This window comes from Simochromis diagramma, unplaced genomic scaffold, assembly GCF_900408965.1.
Source record: "Simochromis diagramma unplaced genomic scaffold, fSimDia1.1 OVJJ01000419.1, whole genome shotgun sequence".
Lineage (NCBI taxonomy): Eukaryota > Metazoa > Chordata > Actinopteri > Cichliformes > Cichlidae > Simochromis > Simochromis diagramma.
Window position 1 is genome coordinate 1,991,840 of NW_024387244.1, and position 27,831 is coordinate 2,019,670.

The 27,831-nt window shown below is 43.7% G+C and overlaps 2 protein-coding genes across 3 annotated transcripts; both read left to right on the top strand.

Annotated features, from left to right (window-relative positions):
* The first annotated feature begins 9,788 nt into the window (after window positions 1-9,788).
* Window positions 9,789-13,678, top strand: fpgt (fucose-1-phosphate guanylyltransferase). 2 transcript variants are annotated; one of them, XM_040052931.1, is made up of 4 exons: window positions 9,789-9,959; window positions 10,208-10,375; window positions 11,168-11,260; window positions 11,597-13,678. In XM_040052931.1, the coding sequence occupies exons 1-4, from the start codon at window positions 9,878-9,880 to the stop codon at window positions 13,003-13,005; spliced, it is 1,752 nt and encodes a 583-aa protein (XP_039908865.1). In that variant the 5' UTR covers window positions 9,789-9,877; the 3' UTR covers window positions 13,006-13,678. The 2 variants fall into 2 exon arrangements, with proteins under 2 accessions (XP_039908865.1, XP_039908866.1); XM_040052932.1 differs by lacking the exon at window positions 9,789-9,959 and adding an exon at window positions 9,966-10,118 and having other exon boundaries at window positions 11,597-13,674.
* Window positions 13,679-14,422: 744 nt separating this feature from the next.
* Window positions 14,423-27,741, top strand: tnni3k (TNNI3 interacting kinase). The gene is made up of 25 exons (XM_040052930.1): window positions 14,423-15,190; window positions 15,412-15,520; window positions 15,696-15,781; window positions 17,815-17,912; window positions 18,174-18,284; window positions 18,358-18,456; window positions 18,553-18,691; window positions 18,877-19,021; window positions 19,103-19,207; window positions 19,300-19,394; window positions 19,481-19,630; window positions 19,709-19,792; window positions 19,878-19,934; window positions 20,449-20,541; window positions 20,621-20,678; window positions 20,774-20,968; window positions 21,686-21,790; window positions 21,877-21,929; window positions 23,087-23,139; window positions 23,645-23,777; window positions 24,113-24,222; window positions 25,670-25,729; window positions 25,820-25,989; window positions 26,476-26,555; window positions 27,559-27,741. The coding sequence occupies exons 1-25, from the start codon at window positions 15,151-15,153 to the stop codon at window positions 27,636-27,638; spliced, it is 2,508 nt and encodes an 835-aa protein (XP_039908864.1). The 5' UTR covers window positions 14,423-15,150; the 3' UTR covers window positions 27,639-27,741.
* The last annotated feature ends 90 nt before the right edge of the window (window positions 27,742-27,831 follow it).

Consider the following 27,831-nt stretch of genomic DNA (forward strand, 5'->3'; position numbering starts at 1 on the left):
TAAATCATGATTGAACTGAAACAATAAACTTAAAACTTAAAATTGTGCTTATTTGAATTATTTTATTGTTGCTCACTTCCCACTGGATTCTTGACCATTCTTAAATGAACAGAAAGAAAATCAGAGGAAACAATAACTCACAGTATTCCACTGTAAGCTTCTAGTGTTGTAACAGCTGCACGAGGCCAGCAAAGTAGAATAAAAAGGCGTCTGTGAACAAAAATCTGATCTGGCAGGAGTCGGTTATGCTGTTTTCCAGGTATTTTGCTTGAGGCACAATCATTCAGTTATGCTCATGCTAAATAAAGGGTTGAACACAAGGATAAAAAAAGACAATCTGCATATAAAAGGGTGTAGTCTGAACTGTAGAATTTCAGCAAATTTGAACTGTAGCAGACTCAAACAAGACTGAATTTCAGTAAAACAAATGATGCAAAGATTCCTGGATTATTATCTTATTACAGCTCAAAACTATCTGCTCTGCAGGGCACTGAAACTTGACATTTGATGTCCTTGTTTCAGATTGGGGAGATACCAGCATTGTTGCTGTGTAACAGTAGAAATGCAGCATAGCTCTAACCTGTATCCGGAGCCTTTATGTCTCCATCAGCTCCTCACACATCACTTGGAGCAAGCATGCATCCTCTGGATGAATCTCTTCTCCTACAGACTGGCGTAACAACATGTTGGATCTCATGTCAGCGTTTCTGGATGAAGGATGTGAAGTTTCCTGAGTGCACAGTATTCAACCAAAGCATCTCCTCAGATCACCGAGGAGTTGCTGTTACGATTATAAATACAGATATATCCATAGTATATGTTCCTTTTTATTATAATTATTTTTGCTATTAATTAATCTATAATTTTGTAGAGTAATATGTAGCAGTAATCTTTGTTTATCTTTTAAGAGACCATGATAATCGGTCCTTTAGCACAATGTCAAGACCTTTTTTGGCAACCAGTCTAAATTTACACTTATGTTATCTTGGAGATACAGGACTCCATTTGTTTAATGTTAAAGCAACTCAGCAGGAATGCAGCTTGTAGGGTCAGTGTTCAGGGCAGCAGGCTATCACTCAGGCCAGAAATAGGTGCTTAGTATCGATCCTGGTACTGTTGTGATTTTGAGTGAGTAGAAACAACTGAAAACAACTTAATGTAACCGGTGTGTTCCTGCGTTGAGTCTGACAGTGAAAGGTAAAAAGAAAGTAAATAACTCTCCCGCTCCAGCTCTTACAACCAAATGTAAACAGTTGGGACGAGAATTAGCATAAACCACTACAACTTCCAAGCTAACAAGACGTATCTGTTCACGCTAGCATTAGCAGTGCCTATACACATACGCGGCACTCGAGTACCACATATTCACAGCATCTAGTAAAGACAGGCGTAATGATGACAACAATGAACTAAAACACACGCTCGTTGAATGGATTTACTGTACTTATGTAACCGGTGTGATTCTGCGTTGTGTCTGATAAAAAAGGTAAAAGAAAGAAAGACCTCCAAGTAAATAATTTGCCCACTCCAGCTCCTCTCCCACAGGGGAATTGTAGAAAAAGGGGTGGCATTTATTTTGACATTAAACATAAAATATGCATTTACACGTAACATATTTGACATAAGATAAAACAAAAACAACAACATCAAATCCGACATACCTGATAAAAAAGGTAAAAGAAAGAAAGACCTCCAAGTAAATAATTTGCCCACTCCAGCTCCTAGACCAAATACAAACAGTGGGGAAGAGGGTTAGCTCAACCCACCACAGCTCCCAAGCTAGCAAGGAATACATATTCATGCTATCATTTATGGCGCCTAAAACACATTTACGATACACACATACTACACACTTATAACATCTTACAAAAACAGGCTTAATAATGACAATAACTGAACTAACATTGCAATCATAAACATCAGGGTGGCTAAATATGAATTATGTGTGTTTCAAGGTGCTGGAAAGAAATGACACCCACCTCTCCCACAGGGGAATTGTAGAAAAAGGGGAGAGGCAGAAGGGGTACACTGTATTTATAGTATTGCACCAAAGAAGAAGAAGAAAAGAATGAGGAGGGGCTCTAACTGATAATGAACACAACTACAGGCTTGGAGGTCCTAAAATTCAGGTATAAAAGGAGCAGTTTGGGGGTTTAGAACACATTTTGTGTAATTATAACAATGTGATTTATGACTCTGTTACATTCACCCCCCAAGAATTACACAAAATCCTAAAGAGTACAACAAAAAAAAAGAGTATAAACCCACAATAACAGATACAGTGGCCTCAAACAAATTCACATCACATATACAATGAATTAGATCAGCAACATAGCTTCCTCCAAGGAGGATAAGAGACCTGAGACCCGCTCGGCACCTAGCAAGATCCCAGGACACACTATAGACAAAATGAGGTGCCATTTACACCACACAAAACAGGCCATAATATCTATGGGCATCACTATCAGACTGCACAGACTGACAAAATACAATGAACTCTGTGCTTGTATTATTCTTTTCCAAAAACAATAGCAATGAAAAACATACAGAAATAAACAAATTCACACATCAATAACCGCTGCTTGAACAGGTTCAACACCAAGGAGTGTTTCAAGTTGAGCCATTGATTCAATCAAGCGACGAACTGGTTTAATGATTCTACCAAAACGTGTGGTAAGTCCTTGATCCACGTCCACATTTTTGGGTTCAAGAGAATGAAAAGTGTGGGACGAGAAAGCAGCAGGGGAGCCTGGGGAGGCTCCATCACCAGCCAGCCCACCAAGATCAGGAACACCCATTGTGGGAGGGGTCTCATGAACGCCATCTTCGACCGGGTCAGCGGCGGATTGCTGATGGATCCATGATAGTATGCGGTCATCACACTCGCCAATGCTGGAGACGGAATCCACAGTACGGGTGGCAGGAGGTACAGCTCCTGTGCCCCCAAAAGATGTCACAGACCCATCCAGGTCAGACTCAGCGGGGCCACTGACAACGCTCACAGCAGGATGTGCAGCATCGTCATTCAGTGTTGTGTCCAAGGGCAAAAAGTTAACTTGAAGGAGCAGGTTGCGATGCACCACACGCTCATGACCTTCTTTGTCTCTGATACGGCAGATGTGAAGAGCAGGATCCAAGTCAACTACCGTGTACACAACAGGTTCCCATTTGTCAGAGAGCTTCCTTTTTCCTCTGACTCCCTTGTTTGCCAACAACACCTGGTCCCCTAGTGAAAGAGGCAGACCCTTCACCTTTCTGTTGTACTGGGCAGACTGGTGTCTCTGCTCCATTGTGCTGTGTTCCTGGGCTCGGAGCATGGCAGAGCGCAGGTCATCCATCAGTGACTTGACATAGGTATCATAGTCACAAATGGTGTCATCATGAAGGACATCCCGAAACATGAGGTCAACTGGCAACCTTGGCACCCTCCCAAACATCAGGTAAAATGGCGCAAAGCCGGTGGTCTCGTGTGCCGTACAGTTATACACAAATGTCATGGACTGTATCATCTGCGGCCATTTCTGCTTACATCTGGGGGGGAGGGACCGTAACATGTTTCCAAGGGTGCGATTAAATCTCTCCGTGGTACCATTACCCATGGGGTGGTATGGTGAAGTGTGAGATTTGGCAACGCCACCCAAAACCAGAAGCTCTGCGAGCAGCTCACTCTCAAAACTAGCTCCCTGGTCAGAGTGAATGCGCTGAGGGAAGCCATACACACAGAAGAATCCATCCCAGGGCTTTTTAGCAACTCTCTTAGCTGTCTGATCCTGGCATTAGAATGCATGTGCTAATTTTGTGAAGTGGTCAGTAATCACAAGGACATCCACAGACTTGTTGTTGCTGTCCTCAGCCGACCAGAAGTCAATGCACACAAGTTCCAGTGGAGCACAGGTCTTAATGCTTTCCAACGGGGCCCTAGCTGCTGGCTCTGGGGTCTTGCTGAGAACACACCTGCGGCAATTTCTCACATGATCGCGCACATCCTTCTCCATATCATACCAGAAGAAACGCTGACGAGCCAAGGAGAGTGTGCGAGGTTGACCTTGATGACCAGCATTGTCGTGTATGCCAGACAGCACCACTTGTTTTAGGGAGTCAGGTACCACAAACTGGAATCTCTTGTGTTTGGTCAGTGGGTCCCTCACAACTCTGTAGAGGACACCATCGAGGAATGTGAGCTTATCCCATTGTTTCAGGAGCCGCAACGTATGTTGGTTCTCATGACAGCGCTCACGTCTGGAAGGTCTGCACTTACGCTCAACATAGCGGGCTACTCTGGAGATCACAGGATCCCCTGTTTGATGAGACAGGAGATCAGCACGGGACAGCGCATGAGTAACATCACAGTCAGGTGGACTAATGGAGGTTAGGTGACCAGCAAGGGATGTTGCACGCTGGCGAGAAGCAGACTCCCACTCACAGAGGGAAGACATGAGAGAAGACACGTCATCAGTTGACAGAGACACATCAAGCACAGCAGAGGGTGGAGCACTGCGTATCGATTGAGGTTGACAGGTCAAACGGAAGGCATCTTGGACACTGGCATCTTTCACATCACTGACTTGCTCTAGCAGCTCAAAGTAGGGCTCCGACAGGAGGCGCTGGGCCAAAGGCCTCACAAACGGTTCCCTGCTCAGGGTGTCCGCCACGATGTTCAGCTTTCCAGGAACATACTTGATCTCAAAGCAGTATGGTGCAAGCTTAGAGACCCAACGCTGTTCACAGGCATCCAGCTTTGGCTTAGTCAGAATGTATGTGAGAGGATTGTTATCAGTCCAGACAGTGAACCGATGACCTTTGAGCCAGTGGCTGAACTTATCGCACACAGCCCACTTCAGAGCCAAAAATTCAAGCCGGTGTGCTGGGTATTTGGCCTGACTGCGGCTGAGAGACTTACTAGCAAAGGCTATAGGTCTTGCTCTCTCCTCACCAGCTGGCACCTGGGATAAGACAGCACCCAGCCCATCCATGGAAGCGTCAGTTGAAAGGATGAATGGCCTCTCAAAATCAGGATGTGCCAGCACCGCACAGCTGAGGAGTGCACCTTTGAGTCCCTCAAATGCCTTCTCGCAAGCAGGAGTCCAGTCTTGAGGGGTGAGCTTGCGAAAAGGTTCCAGGTTTCCGACTCCCATGGCAGCCTTTAGTCCTCTTCTGACCGGCAGTTAGAGCAAAGAGTGGCTTCGCAATACGAGAGCACCCTGGAATGAAATGCTGGTAAAACATCACCATGCCAAGGAAGGATCTCACTTTCCTCTGAGAAGGGGTGCAACCGTCACCATCCATAAGGTCAGTCTTCTGAAAACTGGCGATAACCCTCACTTTATCCTGATCAACCGAGACACCACCAGCATCCACGACATGACCCAAAAACCTCACAGAGCGTCTGAGAAAGTGACATTTTTTCTGCGCCAGCTTCAGATTGCTGGTCCTCAGGCGAGAGAAAACAATCTCAAGACGTTTTAGGGCCTCCTCTTCTGAAGGCGCAAACACCAGCAGGTCATCAAGATAACACAGGAGGCTGGAAAAGTTCAAGTCACCAAAGATGCTGAGCATCATCCGCATGAAAGATGCTGGGCTGTTGCATAGACCCTGGGGAAGTCTGTTGTACTCATACAGGCCAAGAGGTGTAGTGAAAGCCGTGTACCGTCTGTCAGACTCATGGAGAGGAACGTTGTAGAACCCGGATGTGAGGTCCATGGTGCTGAAGAAAGCATTCCCACCAAGGGCAGCAAGACAGTCAGCCTGATGGGGCAGTGGGTGAGCATCCTTAATGGTTTTGGCATTGAGCCAGCGGAAGTCAGTGCATATCCTCAAGTCACCTGACTTCTTCCAAACCATTACCAGTGGCGAGGCGTATTCGCTGGTGGACTTACTGATGATGCCTTTCATCTCCATGTCTGACAGCACCTCTCGCAACTTATGATAGTGAGCCGGGGGTACTCTGCGATAGGGAAGCCTGAAAGGGCGGTCGTCAGTGAGGTGGATACGATGGACAAAGTCTTTCACCTCACCACAGTCCAGTTTGTCTCTAGAGAACACATCTTGGTAAGTCAACACAAGCTCCACCAATTTCCTCTTCCACCCATCTGACACTTCACAGCCCTCAATGTCAATATCAGCCAACCCAGCGTCTTTGAGTAGCTGTGCAGAGTCAGGCACAGAGTCTGATGAGGGGGGGAAACTGGTATGCTGGTCAGTCAGAGTCTCGCAGAGACCTTGAGTGATGGGCAGGTCCTCCACAGCAATACAAGGAAAGACATCCGCAATCTTAGCATTGCGACGAAGTGTCACAGGGCTCTCTGTTGGGTTAAGGACTTTCATAGGGACCCAACGATCTCCCCACATGGGTGTTATAATGCGCCCCACCATTATGTTCTTTGGAGTGGAACGGGCTGACGTGGGTTCCACAACGACAGTACTTCCTGGAGACACAAGGGCAGAAGGTGGCAGCTTTCCCCAAACTACATATTCTTTTTGTGGCAGGAGAGTGACACTCTTCCGCAACCTGACTGTACCTACTTTATCTGGCAACACAGGAGCAGACCACCGTGAGATACAGCTCAGCAACTGCAGGAAGTCTTCACAATCAGTGCCAGTGTAATTGGCGTTAATAAGCTCCCAATACTTTGTATCAGCCTTCATCTTCTGAATGATGGGCCGGATCACATTGCTCCCCACGATGAGCTCATCTTTTTGCCCAGGAACCACAAATGTTGGTACAAGAAACTTAGTCCCATATACTTCAATGTCCAAATCATAGATGCATTTCGGTTGTGTGAGAAGGCCACCGCAACCAACCAGCACCACATTTTCAGGGGCATGCTGCGGAATCAGAGCAACACCAGCGGCTCTTAGCTTGCTATCAGCCTCTTCACTTAGTGTGCATGACATACTTCCTGAATCAAGCATGCCTGTCAGGGAACACCGGCCACTGACCGACACTGGAGTGTAAAACAACTCACTAGCCCTGCCAACTCTTTGTGAACCCAGAATAACAGTCTTCTCATCAGAGAGGCTACTACAGCAGTTAACATATATGGCTTCTGGGTCTGTTACATTTGTGAGGGTTTCATCAACACTGCCCATGCTACCCCTCTCGTTACATGGGCTGGCTAGTTTAAAGCAGCATTGGTGGAAGGAGGGACTGAAATGCTTGGTTTCTGGCGCAGCTGTGGGCATTCACGCCTCATGTGTCCAGGGTCAAAGCAGCTGTGGCATAGCTTGTACAGCCTACAATGCACATGGGTTGTGTGTTCATGTGAGCCACACACTCTGCACGAAGCACGGTGAGCACTGCGGTGCCCATGGGAATGACCTGTGGGTTGTGGGCACCTGGGACCAGTGTCTAGTGATGCAGTGCACATGGACAGAACCTTGTCAAACAGTGCTACCATCTGTTGAACACCTGGCTCAGCTGGAGGAGGGCCGGAAACTGGCAAAGATGGGGGCATGACATGAGGAGTCAAAGGAGGACAAGTAGAGGGCTGCTGCACACTTACCATGCCATCAGAAGAGAGAGGCTGACATGTGGCTGCAGAGGGAACAGAGGGCATAGGATACGAGGCTGGCTCATGTGTTACTGGGACTGCTTGAGCACCGCTGGAGTGGGGCTGGCTGTTAACAGCAACAGGGCTCTGATGTGGGATGGACAGACATGCTGTATTATGAGACAAAACACTAGACTGTCTCATTTTCCTCACATAGTTGTCCAGACGGCTCTGAACCTCAGCTGCAGTCCACTCCTCAGGGGCCTTCAGTTGAAAAGACAACGCAAGACTGTGGTCAGGACAGTGATTAATGAACATCGAAACAACCTCACTACTGGGGTCCTCTACCAGCTTGCCGCGCCTGCGGAGACACTCATCAGCAGCGTCAATAGACTTGTTCAACCGGATCCAGTAATCCATGGCGTTCTCACCTGGACGTGGCACAGTACTGTAGAAATCTTTCATGGGCAGGCTGGAATATGTCAAGTCGCTGAAGTTAGACCTCAGTATGTCAAACACAGCAGTAATAGGATCATTCCGATTCAACTCAGGGCGGCAACGAAGTGACACCTTGACCACATCTCTGGCTTTGCCAGTCAGTCTAGACATTAATATGGCAAACATTTCTTCATCTGTGTCACAGCTGATTCTGTTCAGATAACATCTCATCATGTCCTCCCATTCACTGATGGGAAATAGATCTGTGCTGTCACCCTTGAAGTATGGTGGAGCTTTGGTGTCTGACTGAACAACAACCTTCAGCTGGGACTGGTCATTGCAGCTCGAGGGCACATTCTGGGGAGACTGTGGCTGGGTGGGGGCTGGCTGGTGCATAGAGTTAAGAGAGGATGTGATATTTTCCCCAATTTGCTTTGCTAAGTCAGTGATCAAGCTGCTCAACATGTCACTAGTGACAGCCTGGGTGTGTGTTTGGCGTTCGCAAGCAGCTGATGTGGAGCTAGCTGCTGGCGTTAATGGTGAGTGCATCACTGACTGGTCTACATTGCGGGCACCAATACCCGGGACTACTGGCCTACCCCTCCCAAAATACCTTGGAGCAATCTGATGACCCCTCCCCAAACCAAAGCTCATATTACTCCCCACAGAGAACAGATCAGGCAAAGCGCTATCCATAGTTTCCTCACTTAACATGTTGGCCCAAGTGAGATATCACTGTTTAACAGCAAAAAAAAACGAGCCTAACCCCCACACACAATTATGCAAAACTTCACAAAACAATGAAATGTGGGGAGAAGAAAAAAAAAACATCAAGGAACCAAAACACCATAGAAAATAAAATAAAATGTTGTTTCCTCCTCTCAAGTAAAACAGGCTGTAAAAGCCAATATCAATAGAAAAAATAAATAAATTACGATCCGCGCCTGTATAATTTGAAGCAACAATATGAAACAGTGACAGAAATGATCACCTACGTATTTGCCCTTTACGTTCACACGTGACAGAGATGCCTGCAAGCCAAATTGCAGGGCATCGATCACATGTTCGTTCTAAAAACCTGTGAGTCAAAGCGCAGGGCACAGGATTCTGGGACACAGCTGCAGAGAGGAGGCGGGAAAACAGCGGCAGCAGAAGGAGGAGGGGTGGATCGCGGATTGCGATGTGACGGGTCAGCGGCACCAAGTGTAACCGGTGTGATTCTGCGTTGTGTCTGATAAAAAAAGGTAAAAGAAAGAAAGACCTCCAAGTAAATAATTTGCCCACTCCAGCTCCTCTCCCACAGGGGAATTGTAGAAAAAGGGGCTGGCATTTATTTTTACATTAAACATAAAATATGCATTTACACGTAACATATTTGACATAAGATAAAACAAAAACAACAACATCAAATCCGACATACCTGATAAAAAAGGTAAAAGAAAGAAAGACCTCCAAGTAAATAATTTGCCCACTCCAGCTCCTAGACCAAATACAAACAGTGGGGAAGAGGGTTAGCTCAACCCACCACAGCTCCCAAGCTAGCAAGGAATACATATTCATGCTATCATTTATGGCGCCTAAAACACATTTACGATACACACATACTACACACTTATAACATCTTACAAAAACAGGCTTAATAATGACAATAATTGAACTAACATCGCAATCATAAACATCAGGGTGGCTAAATATGAATTATGTGTGTTTCAAGGTGTTGGAAAGAAATGACACCCACCTCTCCCACAGGGGAATTGTAGAAAAAGGGGAGAGGCAGAAGGGGTACACTGTATTTATAGTATTGCACCAAAGAAGAAGAAGAAAAGAATGAGGAGGGGCTCTAACTGATAATGAACACAACTACAGGCTTGGAGGTCCTAAAATTCAGGTATAAAAGGAGCAGTTTGGGGGTTTAGAACACATTTTGTGTAATTATAACAATGTGATTTATGACTCTGTTACACTTACTCGAGGGCTCCGACTTCTTCCTCCCATTGGATAGCGCAACGAGCCATGTGACCAAACCCGGAAGTAAGAGACTGTCATTCCGTTGTGGAATATATATGAGAAATACTTCATTCTAGTTTCTATATTTAATTTGTATCAGAAACGAAAGTATGAGCCACGACTGTACAAGGAGGCTTCAAACTGCTACAAGAAAAAAACTCAGAAAGTTTAACTCTCTGCGTGGTGAGATTAAATGTCAATGATCTGACTCAATGTGCCTTGAAGTTTAGTCAAAGTAGCTGTGAATGTTTTTTTTTCCTGTTTACCTGAAGGTCGAGAGGTGCAGCCTGGTGAGTTTTGGGATGTAGTGGTTGTGACTGCTGTGGACGGGAGTCAGAGAAAAGCGTATGAGCTGCAAATCAGCGAGAAAGTTGACAGAAAAGAGCTTCCTGTTGGAGTTCACTACAAAGTCTTCTCAGATCCTCCTGGACCGAAAATAGGTGAGCTAGTACTACCTTATCATCATCATCATCATCATCATCATCATCATCAGTAGTAGTAGTTAACGAAATGCATCACCTTTTTTACTGCATGGATAGAGCCTTATAAATAGCATGTCACATATACACATCAGTGACTGTACAGATTAAACATTTTACAGTTTTACAACTGTTTACGTTCACTGCCGCCATCTTGGATTGTTAACTCGGGGCAGGTGCAGGACAGTCTGGAGACAAATATGTGCCAATATTGGGTCACACTTATGGGGCCTCCCAGTGGCACCTGGAAATCAGCAGTAGGTGACAATCATCATCCCATGTACCAGAAATTTTAATTGGTGGCTCAGCGCATGATGTTAGCGTGACATATAGTTAGTGGGTATTCTACATCAGCGGTCCCCAACCATTTTTGTGCCACGGACCAGTTTATGTCCTACAATATTTTCACGGACCAGCCTTTAAAGTGCTGATAAATGCAACAAAATAAAACCAGTGGAAAAAAAAAAGAGATTTATTCATAACACACAAAATAACGATAAAAACCCTGAAAACCATAAATTTCGCACCCGAGCCTCAACTCTCGCGGCCCGGTGCCAAACGACTCACGGACCGGTACCGGTCCATGGCCCAGGGATTGGGGACCGCTGATCTGCATCACGACCTAGTGGGCTTAAGCGTTCAGAAGGCTCAGGATGCTTGGACGTGCGCTAGAGTACAAGGGCCCTCTTATTACTGCTTGCAGCTTTAGTTATTATTATTATTGTTGTTATTATTACTCCTTGTCTTTTCAAGGGAATGGGGGCTCCACTCTGTACGCACTGCAGCAACTAAATGACATTTATGGAAAGTCTCTGGGCAGACTGAGAGTAATCCTGATTCATGCAGGTATTTCTTATTTTTCATTCTTAAATGTGAAAAATGATCTCCTCCTCCTCCTCCTCCTTCTTCTTCTTCTTCTTCTTTGTCTTCTTTTGGCTTCTCACTTTACATTTTCAGTAGGGTTCTACTTGTTTACTCCAGTATGAGCTGCAGTAACTGTCAGCATATTTCACTTCTACACAAAATCCAAAACACAGAATGGCAATATTACCAAGTCACCTAATAAAATATCTGTTATGCATTTCCACCCATATTTGTGATTATATGAGTTTGAAGTTAGGGCCTTCAAATGAAAGTGTTTATTTAATTAATTCTCACCTTTAAATCGCCTCCTTCTTCCAGGGGGGTTCAGTCAGCGTTTGCCCAGTGCCAGCGCTCTGGGAAAGATCTTCATGGCTGTGCCTTTGGGTGACCCCATCTTTCAGATGCTGGAGCTCAAACTAGCCATGTATGTGGATTTCCCATCACAAATGAAGCCTGGTGTTTTAGTGACCTGTGCAGATGACATAGAGCTCTACAGTATAGCAGAGGAGGAGAGTGTTAAGTTTGATAAACCTGGCTTTACAGCTTTAGCCCACCCCTCCCTGCTCTCAGTAGGAACCACCCACGGCGTTTTTGTGTTGGATCCACAAGAAAAATCTTCGTACTCAGAAATGGAGAATGCTTCCTGCCTGCACTTCCTGCACAAGCCAAGCATTGATAAGATGCGAGGAAGTGGAGCTGTGTGTAAGCAGCAGAGTGGATTGTTTACTGATTCTGAGTTTGTCTACACAGACAGTACCTATTATGTGGACTTTGATACTGCAAAGTCTCTTCTTAATGTGCTGACAGAGTTGGGGCCATTGAGCTGTGAGATAGATGCATACGGGGACTTTCTTCAAGCACTGGGCTCTAAGGCCACAATAGAATACACCAACAACACTGCTAATGTCACCAAAGAGGAGAGCAGTCTGGTGGAAATCCGCCAGAGGATCTTCCACCTTCTGAAAGGGACTCCTCTGAATGTCATTCTTCTCAACAACTCCAAGTTTTATCACATTGGAACCACCTCAGAATACCTCTTTCACCTCACTGAGCACACAGCTCTGAGGGACGAGCTGGGTCTCCTGTCGTCTGCCTTCAGTGTGCCCGTGAATGAAAACCCTGAGGGCTCCTCTGGCTGCTGCATTATGTACAGTGTCCTCAATGCGAGTTGCTCTGTGGGTGCTGGATCAGTGGTGGAGTACTCCAGACTGGGAGCAGGAGTGTCTGTGGGTAAAGGCTCCATCATCAGCAGCTGCTGGGTCAGTCCAGGCCTGTCAGTGCCCGATGAAGCCTTCATGCACTCCCTTTGTGTGAACCACCACGACCAAACCAGCTTTGTTACTGTCTTCTTTGGGATTAATGACAATCTCAAGTACACTGTGGGCACTCCTGCATATATGGAAGAGCTAAAGTTTTTTGGGTTCACCCTGGAAAAGTGTCTGTCCATGTGGGGGATGGAGAAGGAAGTCCTGAGGTTCTCTGGTGATGCATCCAACTGTAATTTGTGGAACGCGTGTTTGTTTCCAGTTTGCTCTGACCAGCAAAGCTCTTTCTTAACATCTCTCAACATGCTGCAGGCCATCCAGAGTGCTTCTACAAGCCCCCTACCCAAAGACACAAAGCTAATGTCGATGCAGGAGTGTTTACAATCTAAGAACCTGGAGGAGATGTTGGAGCTCAGGAAGGGACTATATAATGACATCATAAAGGGGAGATTGAGCAGCTAAAATGACGATGTTTATGCATATTTAGTTCATATGTAAAGTTTAATTATGTCTGTATGAGTTTGGGTGATGATTCAATGGTTAATTGTTTTGTTTTTGTTGTTTTTTTTTTTTTAAACAATCTGCAATACAAGCTTTTTATAAACATAGGGAGGGGTCCATCCAATTTAATTTGGTAAAACTTTACTTTTTTTTCCTTCCCCCCTCTGGACAATACCAATATCACCTGAACTTTTACCCCTTGCGAGCCTACCAGGAACGATCCTTGAAGCTCTTTTCTGAACTGAACAATTTCTGTCATATTTCAGGCCTATAGAACAAAATAACCGTGTTTGCATCAGAAGTTCATGAAGGTCATCTCTACCCATGCATCTACCCTTGGGAAAAAGACAGAATGTCTTCTAATGGTCGTCAAACCACATCTTTATTGATATATAACCAGGTGTCAAAACTGTTCATTAGAGGTACAGGGAGGGTTGTCTTTATGAGGAAAAGGGTTAGAAGGACACGATCAGGACAGTAAAACCAAAGGCGAACTTCAGCCTTCTGTAAAACTTGATTAAAATGAGACAAATGTGAAATAAAGGACAAAAACAAACCTGAAAGAGTGCTGTTGCTTTTCTCTCAGTTCAAAGGTGTCTGATTATTCTCTTTTGACCTCTGGCATCAAAGAGGCATTTTCACCCAGAGAACTGCAGCTTACTGTTTCTCATTCAGACCATTCTCTGTTAATCACAGAGATGGTTGTGTGGGAAAATCCCAGCTAATCAGCTGTTTCTGAAATACTCAGACCTGCTTGACTGGCACCAACAACCATGCCACCTTCCAGTACTTAAATCACCTTTCTTCCCCATTTTGATTCTCAGTTTGAACTTCAGCAGGTTGTCTTCACCATGTCTTTATGGCTAAGGCTACGTCCACACAGTACACGGGTATTTTTGAAAACGGAGATTTTCCGTTTTCGTTTTTAAAAAAAATCCCGTCCACACGTAAAAGCCAAAAACGAAGGAAAACGCTGCTAGGAACATGCCAAAGCAGCAGGTGGCGCTATAATCCTATCCGTGTAGAAATGTTGGCCAATCAGAAGTCAGTCTGGGTGGAAAGAGTAAACAAAGATGGCGCATAGAAGCAGAACTGAATCCTATGTGTGGAGGGGCAGTAACTGTGTGTATATGTAAGCATTTAAATACTGCAGAGAGTAACAGTAATGGTAGAAATTCATTTCACCGAAACAATAACCTGACGCACAGTGTGACGTCAAAAAATGCGCACACCTTTGACGCTGGTTTTCTCCGTTTTTCTGGTCCACAGTAAACGCAAAAACGGTGTTTTCAAAAATATCCACCCTGGCAGGAGTTTTTTAAAAATCTCCCTTTTCAGTCACCGAAAACGCCGTTTAGGTGTGGACCACAAGTGCAAAATCTGCGTTTTCAAAAATACCCGGGTACGTGTGGACGTAGAGTTGCTGCCATGTTTTTGCTTTAGATGTTTGTATTAATGAGCAGTTGATTTAATATAGTGGCTGGTTAGTGTATATTTTTAATAATATAGAAAGGTGACAAAACAAAGCAAAATTATAGTCCACCTTAATATTAAATAGTTATAATACTTTTGTATATTTTTTATGAAGTTTATTGTTTTATTGTAGACCCATAATAGTATTTTTTTTCTCTTTTTTTAAAGTGAGAAATCTGCATACTTATACATCACTGGAGATATTGGATTTTCTTCTTTATTTGAGTTTTTTTTTTTCACAGACTGCAGAGTCCAGCAGCATTGCTTCTATTTACTCAGTTTTTCCTCCATCAGTGAAGAGGAGCTACAGAAATATATAAAAATGCAACTCCCCCAAAAATTATTTCAATCATTTAAGTCATGTTCAGATTCGTGAGCCACGGGACAGTGGGACACTGTAGGACACCAATCACCTGCTTTGTTTTATACTGTACATATATACACACAGAGGGGAGAGAGATCAGTTGTCATAGTTGTTAGGCATTCCACTCAGTAGTGTTTATTTTTAGCTCATGGCTATGATCCCCTTTTGATGTGGACCTGTGCAATTGTGGCCGAGGGAGAGATTGTGTTCCCGTCTTACTCTAGTTCACCAAACTATACAGCACAGATAAAACGAGAAGGACCCCCTCAATGGGAAATTACAAATCAAGACCATCTCAGACATGTACAGGTAATGACTTTTTTTCCCACATGTATACACATGACTGATAATGAGGTTTGCATTTGAAGGAGGGACGCCCAAGAGGATAAGTTACAGTTTACAGACACTGAAGCTGCAAAAGGCTATGTGTATACTCGGTAGATTGTTGAATATATGCCTAGATAATTAGAAATGTAAGATAAAATATTACATTGTTATTAATGTTCCACCTTGATGATGGTGTTATAAAGATGAATGGAAGAAGAAAGTTGGCGAGTCATACTCTGTGATCATTGAGAAGTTGGAAGACGACTTCCAGCTGAAAGACAGCGAGCTGGTGGATCTTAAGCTCGCTTTCAGGTGACAAACTCTTTATATTTCTGTGAGCGATCCAATCTGTATGAGTCACTATAGGAACTACATTTAAGCTGACGTGCACTGTTCCTCTGTTGGAATTCCACCTAGTTTGAATAATTCTCTGTCAGTGGTTTTATATCGTTCACAAGCAGGTGATGTTGATTTTTCTGTGGCTCAGCTCCGATGAAGCTTTTCAGAAGGTGAATGTGAGCTACCGAACAGAGAAGGGGCTGTCGCTGCTGCATCTCTGCTGCGTGTGTGGAGGTATGCATGACTACTAGAGCCTATTAATAACTCCTCAACAAAATGTGATGGTGGAGGGAAGGATTACTGTAGCCTGACGGACATTATTGTTTGTGGTGTAAGCAGCACAGAACTAAACAGAAATGAAATGAACGTACAGTGCTGTGAAAAAGTATTTGCCTCCTTCCTGATTTCTTATTTTTTTGCATACTTGTCACACAAGTTTCAGATTTAATTCAATTCAGTTTTATTTATATTGCACCAAAGAGTCGCCTTAAGTCACTTTATACTGTAAGATAAAGACCCTGCACTAAGAGAGAGATAATTCCAACATCAGATGACCCACTATGAGCACGTGGCTGCAGTGAGATGGGGAATCTCCTTTTTAACATGGAGAACCCTCCAACAGAACCAGGCTCAGGGAGGGGTCGATATCTGCCGTGACTGGTTGGGAGTGATCATCAAACAAAAATAAATATTAGACACAGATTACCTGAGTACATAAAAAGCACAATAACAATAACAAGATTCCATTTCCATCCATCCATCCATCTTCATCCGCTTTATCCGAGGCCGGGTCGCGGGGGCAGCAGCCTAAGCAAAGAGGCCATTTATAAAGTGGAAAAAGAAGCCACCAAAACCTGCCTGGCTCTACATGAAGAAGTAACTGCCCCTAAGTCTAGTAACTGTTTTTTACAGAACTGCAATCAAGTGTTTGTTATAACTGCCATTGAGTCTTTCACAACAGTGTGGAGGAATTTTAGCCCACTCGTCTTTCCAGAATTGATTTAATTGAATCACACTGGAGGGTTTAAATGGTAAATGGACTGATTCTTATACAGCGCTTTTCTACTCTCCCGGAGTACTCAAAGCGCTGTATACAACATGCCTCATTCACCCATTCACACCCACTCATACAAGCACTTCTAAACACAAGTGGAAACTAAACTACATTCATACTCCGATGAACGCATCGGAGAGCAACTTGGGGTTAGTATCTTGCCCAAGACTGGGGAAGCCAAGAATCGAACGACCAACCTTCCGATCAGCAGCTGATCTGCTCGACCACCTGACCACAGCCACCCCAAGCATGAAGTTTAAGCATGAACAGCCTGTTTGAGGTTATGCCAAAGCATCTCAGTCTGTCCAGCCTTTGACTAGACCGCTTCTAAACCTTTCAGAGGTGGGTTTGCTGGTGTGTTTCAGATTATTAATCTACGGCATAACCCAGGTGCAACTGAGCTTCCGGGCTGGATATTCTCCTTTGGGATTTTATGGTAGAGCATTCATGGTTCCATCAATTACATCAAGTCGTCCAGGTCCTGAAGCAGGAAAGCAACGCCAGACTATAACACTACCACCACCATGCTTGACTGTTGGTATGCTGTGTTAGTTATACAGCACACGTAAGGAGACTCAAACCTTCCAAAGTCTTGCTTTTGTCTGGTCAGTCCACAAAATATTGGGATATGAGACGAGCTTCTGTGTTCATTTGGTCAGCAGTGGTTTTCTCCTTGGAACTTTCCCGTCGATGGCATTTTTGCCCAGTCTCCTATTGTTGAATATTCTTCATTTGTGGATAATGGCTCTCGCTGTGGTTTGCTGCAATCCCAAAGCCTTAGAAATGACTTTGTAGCCCTTTCTTTAGATCATAGCTGTGCTGGGGTCACTGTGCTGCTTTTTCAGAGGTTTTTCCAACTATTTAAGTGATTTCCTGATTCAGCGGATCTGGCAGTAATCCAGTCTGGGTGTGGCAAGTGAAATTGTATTTGAATTTGTATTCACTTGAGTTAACTGTGTCTAATATTAAATTTAAGTTTAATGATCTGAAATATATATGCAGAGAACTAAGAAATGAAGATGGGGTTAAATACTTTATCACATCACTGTACATAAAGGTTAAATATAAACGATAATAATGCAACTAAAGGCTAGAACTGTGGTTTCTCTAGTTTTTCATTCCAGTCCACCCTGTTATTTCATTTCCAGTAAATATAATGTTTTGTTGAATTCAGATATTTCGCTGGTGCATAATGTGACATATTTGTGTCCAGGGAACAAGGCCCATATGCGCACCCTGATACTCAAAGGCCTGCGTCCTTCAAGACTGACCAGGAATGGATTCACTGCTCTCCACCTGGCTGCTTACAAGGTGCAGAGAAGTAAAGGGCAGTAACGTAAACTTCATGTGTCCATGTCTTGCTTTTGTTATGCTATATGTTATCTGGTTGATAGCTTTCTAAATTTTTACCACATGGTGGAGTGCAAGTGCACACAAAGGTACTATGGACATAGCTTCATGCTTTTAGTTATTAATTGTGATAATACTGCAGATTAAAAATGACATATGCTTATATTGAACCCTGCAGGATCTGTGGAAATGCAGTATTACTGTTTTATTTGCATGCTGCAGGATAATGCTGAGCTGGTGACTGCGCTTCTCCATGGTGGGTCAGATGTGCAGCAGTTGGGATACGGTGCTCTCACAGCCCTTCATGTTGCCACACTGGCCGGGCATCATGAGGTGAGAGAAAATCATCAGCCGTTATGGACCGTGTTGATTTCGTACCTTGACCTGTGGCTATTTCCACCTCCAGGCTGCAGACATACTTCTACAGCACGGAGCCTATGTTAACGTTCAGGATGCTGTCTTTTTCACCCCACTGCACATTGCTTCCTACAATGGCCACGAGCAGGTAAACTCCTCATGTTAAACTTCATGTGGGGACAGCATCTTTGTAAACACCTGTATTTGTACTCTGGGCTTCTTCTGGTCCTCTCCTGTTTTGCAGGTGACGAAGCTGCTGCTGAAGTTTGGGGCAGATGTGAATGCAAGTGGTGAGGTGGGTGATCGCCCGCTGCATCTGGCTGCTGCCAAGGGCTTTCTTGGTATTGTCAAACTGCTGCTGAGTGAGGGAAGCAAAACTAACGGTAGGACCCGAGACCTTGAGAGGGCTCTGATCAAAACTGACATGGGTTGATGGTCTGTAAGAGAAACCTGATGGTTGATATATTGATACAAAAGCATTTAAGCTTTTTCCTTCTTCAGAAGCCACAGAGAAGCTACTTGAATTCTAAATTTGAATTTCCTCTAACATTTGTATTCTCCCCACCAGTGAATGCCCAAGACAATGAAGATCACGTCCCCCTCCACTTCTGTGCTCGTTTTGGTCACCATGAAGTTGTCCGCTTTCTTCTGCAGGGCAGCTTTGATGTACAGCCTCACTCTGTGAACATCTACGGGGATACGCCGTTGCACTTGTAAATCATCTGCAGTGTTAGAGGTCTTCTCTGAGTTTTTGGTACATGACATGAATTGCAATGAATGCTATGTTTCATCAGGGCCTGCTACAATGGCAAATTCACAGCTGTGAAGGAGTTAATACAGTACTCTGGTACAGACAGTCTTTCAAAGGAGAATATATTCAGTGAAACAGCACTTCACAGGTATATTTAGCTTTATTTATAGTGTGCAAAAACACATTTCACAGCTAACGTATTGCTCTGAGGTGATGTTAAATTCATATCTCATGTCACAGTGCATGCACCTACGGGAAAGATCTGGAGATGGTCAAATTCTTGTTGAGCCAGAATGCCATGAGCATCAACTATCAGGGCAGAGACGGACACACAGGTGAGAGTCGTTTACTAATTGATTTATTAACTTCTTACAGTGCACTGAGTTTCATTATTATCTGTGTGTCCTGTGGTGTTGTTTAGCTCTGCACAGTGCCTGTTTCCATGGCCATATCCGCCTGGTACAATTCTTGCTGGACAGTGGTGCAGACATGAACCTTGTCGCCTGCGACCCCAGCAGGTCCAGTGGAGAGAAAGACGAACAGACATGCCTCATGTGGGCTTATGAAAAAGGTCTGCTTAGACTATTATGAGCTCGGCAAGCTTGGAAAGCTGAAATAAATGTTGCTGCTCACTTACTATTTTTTCCAGGTCACGATGCCATAGTCACCTTATTAAAACACTACAAACGTCCAGATGACTCTCCTTGCAATGAGTACTCTCAGCCAGGAGGGGGTTAGTCACCACTTGAAATATATTATCTGGATTAAAATCCCCACATAATCTCCTGTTAATGTGTCTGAACATGCATCTCTTCCAGATGGCTCCTACGTCTCTGTTCCGTCTCCTCTAGGAAAGATCAAAAGCATGACTAAAGGTACTGAGGTGGAGTGAAGCACAGCTGATTTCCAACATCGCTGACAGCTCACGAGGCAGTGCACGCCACGTCTGCTGCCAAACGAAGGGGTTTAGCTGCTGATAATAACACTTGGTGTCTTTTGCTGTGAAATTGGGGGTGGTGTAAACTACAGATGCGTCTCCAGCATAATAAATTGATATGAATTTGATAAAACACAGCTTGAAACTGTGTCAATATCAACGTTTGAAATTGGAAAGCTACATTTCAGGGAATGATATAAAGGTGTCAAATGTTTTACTCAAGCCAAAATTAACTGATTTAAATGTATTTTAATTGCTATACATGCTATATGTGCCATCTATCCTGTGACCATTATAAGAATGTTATTTGATTTAAACCTTTGCCATGCTTTTAAAATAACACATCAAAATAAAGTGTGTCTATTGCAGGTTCAACAGGAACATGTGCAGGCATTTAACATAAGCAACATTGTGCCTTGTAGGGTTAATGATTATTTAAATTTTCCTTTCAGAGAAAGCAGAAGTTCTTGTGCTCAGGGCCAGTCTTCCATCTCACTTCCACCTACAGCTGTCTGAGCTGGAGTTTAATGAAATTATTGGATCGGGTGAGTCTATTTCCTGTTGTTTTCTCCCCCCCATCTAATGTGCTTACAGATCTGATATCATTATGTGTGTCCCACACAGGCTCCTTCGGAAGAGTCTACAAAGGCAAATGTAGAAATAAAATTGTCGCCATAAAGCGGTATTTATTCACACAGCTGACGATATGCTTTTGGATTCATCTATTAGGAGGTGGAAAGATCTAATTGACCCTTGAATCTTTAATGTCTTCTGTAGTTATCGAGCGAACACGTACTGTTCAAAGTCAGATGTAGATATGTTCTGCAGAGAGGTTTCCATCCTCTGTTGCCTCAATCACCCCTGTATCATCCAGTTTGTGGGAGCATGTCTGGACGACCCCAGTCAGTTTGCCATCGTTACCCAGTATGTGTCTGGAGGCTCATTGTTCTCCCTGCTGCATGAGCAGAAGAGGTGAGGAAGTTTTTGTGAGTTATTTTGGGAATTATCATGTCTTAGCAATTTATCTGAAACCATAACCATACACTACTACTTAACTCTAACCTGGATAGCATAAGTTAAGAATCCCAATATGGGCCTTTACTTTTTGTCTCTAGACTTCGAACATTCTGACTGAGTAAATCGATTTGTGCCAGAACAACATAAATATATAAAGTATGCACACACAAACCCAAACAGTTCAGTTAGAGCTCTCCCCTTCTTCATGCACCATTACCGAGTCATCTTTGCCATTACATACAAACTCAGCATTATAGATGCTACATACGTTCTACTATCTATTTCTAGTAATCTACTTCCAAATTAAAAAAAGGAATCCTAAATAACTTAGTAGAACTCTGGTGCAGTGAAGTAAGTAATAATCAGGGTATACGTCCTTATAAACAGGTTGTAAAAAGAGGTCAGACTACTTTAGGTAGTTACTTTGAGGGGTGTGCACGGCGCAGTTGACTATTTCGGGTCCCATTATCATCCTCGGAAGTGTCCCCTCACCAGTCTCTTCCCCTCAGCCTGAATCATCATTGATCCAGATGAAGTGTTCTGCTAACTGTGTGGCCAGGTGATGTCTTTATAGGCTGTCCTATTGATCTGTGTAAAGAGCTGTGTGTGATTGGCAGGGGTCATTGATCTAGTACTAAGTGGTTGCTGCTTTAATGATGTGTCAATGGACAGGCTTATCGACCTGCAGTCCAAGCTCATCATTGCCATTGATGTGGCCAAGGGCATGGAGTACCTGCACAACCTCACACAGCCTATTATCCACAGGGACCTCAACAGGTAGGTGCCACAGTGGAAACGTATGTGCTGGAATGGAATTGGAGAATAACTGTTGTCACTGCAAATAATACATGTCTTCCTTCCAGTCACAATATTCTGCTATATGAGGATGGACACGCAGTGGTGGCTGATTTCGGAGGTGAGGCCATAGATGATGTTTTCTTTATTCTTTTCTATTTGTCCAACTAAAATGTTCCAAATGTTATTAGCAACAAATAAAATAACTTCCAGTAACGTGATAAATGTAAATGCTATAAGAACTTTTCCAATCATAAGCTGATTTAAAAGGTCTACCTTCCCGACTTGGTTTTCAGTCGCAAAAAACACGAGGAGAGCTGGTCGTAAAATTAGCATTGACCCATCAGCAGGACCGGTAGCTACTCCTTTGTGCAAGAAGGAACTGCCAGAGCTCCGCAAACATGACCTCCACTAGGCTGCTCTTGCATATTTCTGAAGCGAATAGGCGCCATTGGTGGACCGGCCAGTTGGGTTATTTTCTGGAAAATACCAGTGGAGCTACACGGTGATGGGGTTCAGCACAGATCCCACTAAAGGAAGTTGTTTCATGCTAATGGAGTCGATGTCCAACAGTTTGATTAGAAACATGCGTATGGGGAAACTGGTTGAGGCTGTTTTCTAGGCTCTGGGAGTGCTCCTCCTGTTTCTCTTTTCACAAAGCAGATACTGGTCCTCCTGCTGGGTTAATGGGCTCCCAGTGTTGCTTCCATACTCTTGAAACCGTGTTGGAAGACTCAGCAAACCTTCTTAAAAAAATGTATTAGATAAAAGTTGTCTTGCGAGACTGCATTAGGGATTTTTAAAAACTCATCTAAAAAGCTAGCAGAGGCTTGATGACGCTTTAATTTTGCAGCAGTGGTTAAAATTAGTAAGTTTAGCCTTGAAAAAAATGAAGGGCTAGCACTCATTTAACTCAAAATAAAAAATAAAAAAAAGTCCTACAAACAATAAAAGATTTGGTTCCAGGCTGGTCAGTGCTGACACTTTCTGCTGTTCCTACGAACAGATCAGATCCATCCACTGAACCGAGGTTTGATGGCCCAGAGCTCCAGTCGAGCATATACATTTTTAACCAGTCCATCAGAAAAGTTTATTAACAATAAAATCTGCTCTTGATCTGTTCAGCACACTTAGCCTGACTTGGTCTGTCATGACGAGTAGCTCAATACTTACCTAATTCTAGGTTCACTTACCCAGGAACACTTGTGCTGCTGTTACTTTTCATTTTTCAGCCTGTAAATTGCGTGATGTTATAAATGTCGTTACCTCTCTCTGCAGAATCCAGATTTCTACAGTCTGTTGAAGAGGACAACATGACCAAGCAGCCAGGGGTCAGTGCTGTTTGCTCTTTCACGTTTACTTGATGACAGGCGCAAATTCTCATGGAATGAGTTTTCTCCCCTCTTTAGCCAAATACCTCTGACACCATCTGCAGCATCCATGAAAGACTGAGTGACTTTCAAAATTTAAAGATAAAAAGTATAAGCTGTTGTTTTGTTGGACTTCAAGTGAGTGCTTTCTCTGGCAACTGCCATCAATTATCTGCCAGCTAAAATAGAAAAGTGCCTTCATGCAGAATTTGTATGAATGTGCTGACTCAATCCTGCACAGTGCTTGGCCTGCAGTTTGGTGTTAAGTGTGTTTCATCTCCGGGGAGCTGCCTGTTATGATGATCTACTTGCCCTTGCTGGGACACAGCGTTTATGGTTTTAATTGGGCTTCATTTTGTTTGCATACGTGTGTGCTGCCATTAAAGTAGACCAAATTTTAAAAATACACGTCCGTCCTCACCTCTTGAGCTTTCAACAACCTTTATCTCCACATGTGTTTTGGCAGAACCTGCGCTGGATGGCTCCTGAGGTGTTCACCCAGTGCACTCGCTACTCAGTGAAGGCGGACATGTTCAGCTACGCCCTCTGTCTGTGGGAGCTGCTGACAGGAGAAATTCCCTTTGCTCACCTGAAGCCTGGTCATTTTTCATCAAATGAGTTCAAACAGAAGTTAAATCAGTGACATCTCGTATTGCAAAATTAGTGCCCGATTCATACATTAGCCAAAAGACTGTCCACGTGGTATTTTAGAGTTTCAGACTTTTCAAGAAAACATTCAGTGAACGCAAAGACATGAGCTAGCTCATCACCTCAGTGCAGAAATGTCTGATAATTAGCAGTAAACAAAGCATGCATACATTCTACTTGCACTACAAACAAATACTAAACACCACAAGAAAAGTAAAATAGATCACAAAAGCAGTTCAGATAACACTTTTTACAGCTGAATTTAAGATATTTGTTTTGTCCTTAGCTGCTGCAGCAGCAGACATGGCCTATCATCACATCCGGCCTCCTATTGGTTACTCCATTCCCAAACCCATCTCTGCACTTCTGATGAGGGGCTGGAACTCCTGCCCAGAGGTAAACGGCCTGATTGTGCTGAGAAGTAATTACTCGGGTAATAATAATAATAATAATGGATTGCATTTATATAGCGCTTTTCGGGACCCCTCAAAGCGCTTTACAATGCCACTATTCATTCACTCTCACACTGGTGGAGGCAGCTGCAGTTGTAGCCACAGCTGCCCTGGGGCAGACTGACAGAAGCGAGGCTGCTATATCGCGCCATCGGCCCCTCTGGCCAACACCAGTAGGCGGTAGGTGAAGTGTCTCGCCCAAGGACACAATGACTGAGACTGTCCGAGCAGGGCTCAAACCGGCAACCTTCCGATTACAAGACGAACGCCCAACTCTTCAGCCACGATCGCCCTGCAACTTGTTCTTAAATTACAGCTCGTCAGGATATACTCAACTATTAAGAGCTTTATTGTATTAAAATATAAAATACTATGATGTCATCCATATTATATCAGCCATTACTATATAAACATAATAAGGCTGTGAGAGTCACAGGATGCTGAGTCAGCTGCTCCTTCAGTGCACAAGCAGCAGTAATGAATGAGAGAAGCTGATCCCCAGATGACAGATTATTGCATCGCTGTTCACATCTAGGAGTACTCAGGACACTGATGATCCTCCCTCTGTGCTGTGGTGTTTATAACTAGCTGGGATTCCTCTTCTTTTCTTCCCCTTAATGTTATCACACGGCTGATCATGCGGGCACATTTTCCTCTCAGTGGTACATCGACTTCCTGTTTGCTAACTAGTTATCTGTTTACTTTTGTGATCCGCTTGTCCCACTTCAACGTCATGGAAGCATTTATTTAACAAGAGCAGGCTGCCACAGGATCTTACATGCAGGCTTCTCTCCTGGTGCCTCACCTGTGCAGTACACTGGTTCTCACGTGGCTTTCACACTGGGACATGCTGTACTGTAGATTTCCAGATGAACGGCCGTGACATCTGCGTAATTTAAACTTGTTGAAAGTGCAAACTGTTGCCTTTGAAACATACATATGTACATTTTTTTTTAAATTTCCTAAAGTTAATAATAAATTGCTGTAAAACCTTTTGAAAACATAATGTAGGGAAAAGGTTTTTAAAAACGTGTATTCCATTTTTATATATCTTTAAGTGTTTCCTAAATGTTATCCTACATTTGTTTTGGTCTTGGCTTCAGTCATTGACATGCAGACAGACGCTCTCTCTGGATGTGATGTATAATTGAACAGCTTTGCAGGGTGGCAGTGTTTGTTCTCTTACAGCGAGGCGAGAGATCTGAGGGCTGCTTTTAAAAGCACAGGTCACCTTTGCCTCGTGTGTGGGTGGACTAAAATAAGCAGAATATACACGCCAGTTTTGGAGAGAATACACCTGTGCATCTTTTTGGGGATAGGCCTGATGCATTTCTGAGTGTTTATAAAAATGCTAAAATAAATATAGTTTCTTTTTTCTTTTGAAATTTTAGGACAGGCCTGAATTCTCTGAAGTGGTTTCCAGCCTGGAGGAATGCCTGTGCAATGTTGAGGTACATAATCTCCCACATATAATTAAATGCCTTCTGCTGTGCATGACATGCATGTTGTAATAATTACATTTTCTCTATTATGTATCACAGCTGATGTCTCCAGCTTCCAGTAACAGTAGCGGCTCCCTCTCTCCCTCCTCCTCGTCTGACTGTCTGCTCGGGCGAGGAGGACCCGGCCGGAGCCACGTGGCCGCCCTGCGCTCTCGTTTTGAACTCGAGTATGCTCTCAACACTCGCGCCTATGCTTTCTGGACCCAGAGGTAAGACGACTCGAGCGTCTCCTTAAACAGGTGGGAATAATTTACTGCACAGTAACCACACTCGCACTCATTTGGTCCTCTGCTGCTGGCCAAAGCCCACTGTGCTTAATATCTTAATTCTCTAACATTTCTTTCTAACAGTTAGTTTCATGTTTCACAGATCGTAAATATATTGTAAAAAACTTCAGAAATCGGAGCAATGAAGTCAAATTTCTTAACCTAAATAACCTTTTCCTATTATTATGTCTCCTTATTATGAGCTGAGGTTGCACATTTATACCTGTCATGAATTTTGTATGCAGCACACCTGCAGAGAAAGCGAAAGTAGGCAGCTATTGAGTCTGACATTACATATTGAGTTTCTTTGCTTGGAGCTGCCTTCGTCTCATCTGTCTTTCTCCCTGTAAATGCAGCAGTATATATTCCAAAGTGTTGTTTTCCAGTAGATTAATGAACAAATGCTGAGGATGTTCTTTTTAATTTCAGTGAGCGGCGCAGAGCATCTGGAGGGCTTTCACTGGAGGAACTAAGAAGGAGCATGCAGTTCTCTCCCATTGATCGAAATGGTTTGTGTGCATAACACAGAGTCAGTAACACTGTATGATTGCACAAATTACTTTTTAAGTAGATCTCTTGCATTTCAAAACTTTTGTGTTAGTGCTTGTCATCATTCTGAACTTGAATGTGGCCCAATTTTTAACCCGTTTTTAAAGCGGCTGGTTTGGTATACAGTCACTGGCCACTGCATTAGGTGCACCTGCTGATGCAATGCAAACCTCTAATCAACCAAACAAATACATTTAGGCATGTACACATGTTAAAGCGGACCTGCTAAAATTCAAACCGACCACTAGATTGATGAAGAAATGTGACTGAAGTGATTTTGAATGTGACATGGTTTGTTGGTGCCAGACTGCCTAATTATTTTCAAAGCTGCCGATTTACTGGGATTTTCTCACACAACCATCTCAAGGGTTTATAGAGAATGACCTGGAAAAAACAGAAAATACCCAGTGAGAGGCAGTTTTATGGGTAAAATGCTGTGTTGTTGCCAGGCGTCAGAGGAGAATGGCGTGACAGGAAGGCAACAGGAACACAGATAACCGCTTATATCGATCGTTACTCAAGAGTTGGCAGTTCGTCTTGTAATCGGAAGGTTGCCGGTTCGAGCCCCGACTCCGACAGTCTCGGTCGTTGTGTCCTTGGGCGAGACACTTCACCCCAGTGTCCGGCAGCCTCGCCTCTGTCAGCTGTGGCTACAATGTAGCTGCCATCACCAGTGTGTGAACGTGTGGATGACTGAATGTAGTGTATACAGGCCATTTAACATTGCAGCAAAGAGCCTATAACAACAGAGAGAGTCACATTGTTGGTAGACAAGTATGAAACTGTTTCCTTGAGTCAGCTTGTTGAATCTATGGCCTGAAGACTTAAGACAGTTTTGATGGCAAAAAAGAAGAATTCTAGCAAGGTGTATCTAATGAATTGGCCCATCAGCCCTTGAACTGTTATTTGTCCTTCTTAACCACCACATAAAAAAAAAAAAATCCTTGTTGTTCTCATCCTCAGGGTATGTGTCTGATCCCATGAGCACCATGAGATTCTGTTCCTCCCTCAGCAGCAGCGGCAGCTTTGAGGAAAGTAACTGAACCCTCCCCGAGCTCCAGACTCTGTTAGTATCATCTTATTAATACAGATAGTTGTGTATTTTGTGACATTTTTGATGTAATAAATAAATCTTTAGAAACTGCATATGATGATAATTGAGGTTACCTGTTATTTGGTTATAACATACAGTCTATGCATGATCTGTTTGTGAACTGAAACTTAGTCACACTGTTT

Bases quoted from the DNA above. Each gene is read 5' to 3' on its own strand.
- fpgt (XM_040052931.1), top strand. From the start codon at position 9,878: ATGACTCTGTTACACTTACTCGAGGGCTCCGACTTCTTCCTCCCATTG. The intron at 9,960-10,207 runs GTAAGAGACTGT...GTTTACCTGAAG, and splicing joins CCATGTGACCAAACCCGGAA to GTCGAGAGGTGCAGCCTGGT. The intron at 10,376-11,167 runs GTGAGCTAGTAC...TGTCTTTTCAAG, and splicing joins TCCTCCTGGACCGAAAATAG to GGAATGGGGGCTCCACTCTG.
- tnni3k (XM_040052930.1), top strand. From the start codon at position 15,151: ATGGGAAATTACAAATCAAGACCATCTCAGACATGTACAG. The intron at 17,913-18,173 runs GTGCAGAGAAGT...TGCATGCTGCAG, and splicing joins TCCACCTGGCTGCTTACAAG to GATAATGCTGAGCTGGTGAC. The intron at 19,793-19,877 runs GTTAGTCACCAC...CATCTCTTCCAG, and splicing joins GTACTCTCAGCCAGGAGGGG to ATGGCTCCTACGTCTCTGTT.